Source organism: Arachis ipaensis, chromosome B02, assembly GCF_000816755.2.
Source record: "Arachis ipaensis cultivar K30076 chromosome B02, Araip1.1, whole genome shotgun sequence".
NCBI lineage: Eukaryota > Viridiplantae > Streptophyta > Magnoliopsida > Fabales > Fabaceae > Arachis > Arachis ipaensis.
Window position 1 is genome coordinate 92,544,535 of NC_029786.2, and position 3,533 is coordinate 92,548,067.

Here is a 3,533-nt window from a genome sequence, read left to right on the forward strand (position 1 = left end):
TAGAAGTCACATATAATATAGGTGTCTGCTGTATATAAAATAAAAAATATCAATCACCAGCCCATTCATGAATATTATGAACTTCCAAATATTTTTAACATAATATACAACAAGATTAAAAATAATTTACATACGGAGCACAGTTAGGTATTTAGTTAATAATTTTTTGGTTACATATAATTAATAATCATATGTTTGCTTAAAAAAAGAAGTGTAAAAAATAATATATTTTTAGTTGACCAAATAATATTCCAAAAAAAAACTTTTGTTGTTCATGTAACATTGTCCATAACAAAAAAGTCTAGGTGATTAGATTTTTGTAACTAATATCTAATTAACGATTTTACTTTTATGTCCTTCACAGTTCACAAATATAATTTTCGTTTCCTTTTAATTTGTGTTTAGATTTTGTATTGAAGTATAATCTAGTCAATATCAAGATTCATCCGAGATTATCGTATTGTTGAAGATGCGATCAGACTTCAGTTGGATGATTCCAGTGGAAGTGATGCTGGGTGCTCTGGACCATGAAGAAGTCCATTCATGCAGCATTTCAAAGGTTCCACCAATGCTTCGAGCCCCCAACGAGGAGGCTTACAAGCCAAAGCTGGTGTCCTTAGGACCCTGGCACAAGGGAGCAACACGCCAGCTTCTCCTAATGGAAGAAGCAAAACTCCGCTACATGCGCGACTTTCTTGAAAGAAGAGAAACTGGAACGGATACAAGAACATCAGAACTCAGGCTTCGGGATTGCGCCGTTGACATGATCAGTATGGACAAAGCGATTACTGCCTGCTACAGCGGCGACACAGAGATGGATTCCCATGAGCTCTCCAGGATAATGATTGTCGACGGTTGCTTCTTGTTGGAGCTTCTCATAAGACTTGGTTATTACATGTCGAAGAAGAACAGCAATGATGATGATGATGATAGCTATTTGGGTGATCCTCTCTTTGAAACAGAGGAGAAGGTAAGATCTGTTCTCAACGACATCGTGATGGTCGAGAACCAAATACCCTTGATCGTTCTAAAGAAGTTGTACTACAATGTCTTCCCTGATGAAGACATTGAAGTCAAAGATGACCACCGCGTTGCCAACATCGTGTTCGGTGCTTTCGGTTACACTCCGGTAAGAATCTCTTCAGGTGCCGCTCACATACTCCACCTCATTCATCTGGCCACGGTTGAAGAACGTGACCAGTTAGAGAAGAAGAGAGGGGTAAAAGCGTCTCAAGAGCTAAAGCGATGCGCTACTAAGCTCCGGGCTTCCGGAATAACCATTCGAACCGCCGCAAATAGCAAAGGCAACGGTAAAGTTCCGGATCTATTTGAAGATATTTTTGACTTCGACATAAGATTTAACGAAAAAGATAAGGTGCTGGAAATTCCGGCTCTTCGTATCAAGGAAACGACGGAAGTGAGGTGGAGGAATTTGGTTGCTTGGGAGCAGAGCAGGATTTGGGTGAAAAGGAAGTACACTTCGTATGCTTTTTTCTTCAAAGGTTTGATATGTTGCAAGCACGACATTGAACTGCTTGAGAAGAAGGGAGTGATAGTGAACGATAGCAAGAAGAAAAAAGAAGAATTGCTAAGTATGTTTCGGAAAATCTGCAAGGGTTCTGAACACATGGATCCAGGTTATGGCGGAATTTGTGAGTGCTTGAACCAGTATGAGGCGGAATCTAGGAACGCGTTTCGTGGATTGGGTATAAGGAGTTGGCACAGGTGCAGGAAGGTTTTTGAAATTCTTATGTACTATGCGTGGAATTGGTATGATGCTTTGATCCGTGATCATATCCCTACAGTGTGGAAATTCATAGGAGTTGTGGCAGCTATTGTTCTGCTTGTTCTTACCATCATGCAGACATATTATTCAGCTCGTTCTAATGGCTAGTCAACTAGGAATCTCTCTATTTTTACATTGGAATTTATGCACCATTTATTATTATTTTTTTTCTTTTCCTAGTTTGATAACCATAATGGAAGCCTCTATGTGCTTTCAAGTTTGATAGTTTAAACTTTGAATCCATGAAAGTTTTTGTTGGCCAATTAATATTTGATATTTTGATTTTTATTGTTTTTTTAGTATGTGAAGTAACAATTTTGCTAGGTAGACAACGGATATTGTGAACAACGTGAAATTTAGACTACAATCCTGACACATCAAAGGTAAAAGAAAAACAAACCTCCATTTCCAATTACCCTACCAAAAACCCTATTTTCACATTTCAACTTTTAACTATCCCTTTTAACTCTATTGACCGTTGCACCTCTATTCTCCCAAATCTCCAATTGGCGCCACTCCTTCCCTCACCAGCCACACTTATTGGCGCTACTCCATCCCTCATCACTCAGCCTCAGTGTCAGGCTGTCAGCGCTTCTTCTCTCACCAGCCCAATTATCGGCGTCGCCCACTCCCTCACCATCAACACTCATCGCTGTCGAGATCTTCTTCCTCATCTCCTTTTTCCCGCCTACGCTGCTGCACTCTTGTTCGAGTTGCACCGCCGCCTTCTACAGGTAGAACAGACCAAGCAGTAGCAGTAGAACCAAGCAAGCCGCAATTTAAAAGCCGTTGTACACCGCTATCACCGCTAACTTCAGCAACATCATTTTTTACTACAAGAAGGTTAGTGATAGTTAGGGTTTTATTTCTTAAATGAATGTTTATGCGATGTATTAGACTCCAAGAAATAGTTAGATGTTCTGTGATATTTGGTTGAATTATTGGAATTTTTTTCATGAATGTTTATGCAATGTATTAGACTCCAAGAAATAGTTAGATGTTCTGTGATATTTGGTTGAATTATTGGAATTTTTTTCATCATGTAGACTATTTTTTATTTTTGAATAATTGGACTCAACTGGAAAAAAAAAAACATGAGACTGTTGCTGATTTGCTTTTTTTTATTCATTACTATATCTTTCGCATTTTGGATTAGTTAATCTAGGATTCAGGTAATATGTACAGGTATTTGTTTTGTTTACGTAGTTAATCTTTTGCTTAATTTCGTATGTTGTTTGTGAGTTAATTAAATAATTGATTGAAATTTATTTTGGTTGTGGTTAAATCAAGCTAATTAAATTTGGTATAATAGTAAGAATGTAATATATGTTTCTACTATGTACTGGGATTCAGACGCTAGTTATAGTGGTTTGAAAGAGATGTATTTTGATCGATTGAAATAGTTAATTTTACGTTTTGTTGTAAACCATTTTAAATGATTGGATAATTGGGTTCAAACGGAAAAAAGGGGGTCAATGTTGATAATATGCTTGGTTTCTATTTTTCTCAATTGTATATGTTTCTCATTTTGGTTTTAGAGTATTTTTAAAAAAAAGAAAAAGAAAAAGGGTACAGCTCAGCTTGACATTTGTTGAATTGATATTTCTTGTCAATCTAGAACTCAAGTAGTATGCATGGATGTTTAATTGTTGTGATATTTTGAATGAGATGTACTTTAATTAGTTGAATTAGTGGAATTTTTGTCTTCTTGTAAACCATTTTAAATGGTTTAAGAATTGGGTTCAAA

The 3,533-nt window shown here is 36.8% G+C and overlaps 1 protein-coding gene across 1 annotated transcript in view; it reads left to right on the forward strand.

The window, feature by feature from the left end:
- Positions 379-3,533, forward strand: part of LOC107627656 (UPF0481 protein At3g47200-like) — a 4,557-nt gene continuing 1,402 nt past the window's right edge. Inside the window, exon 1 of the mRNA XM_016330481.2 lies at positions 379-2,629. Coding sequence (XP_016185967.1) covers positions 470-1,894 — 1,425 coding nt within the window. The 5' untranslated portion in view covers positions 379-469 and the 3' untranslated portion in view covers positions 1,895-2,629. The remainder of the gene's footprint in view (positions 2,630-3,533) is intronic.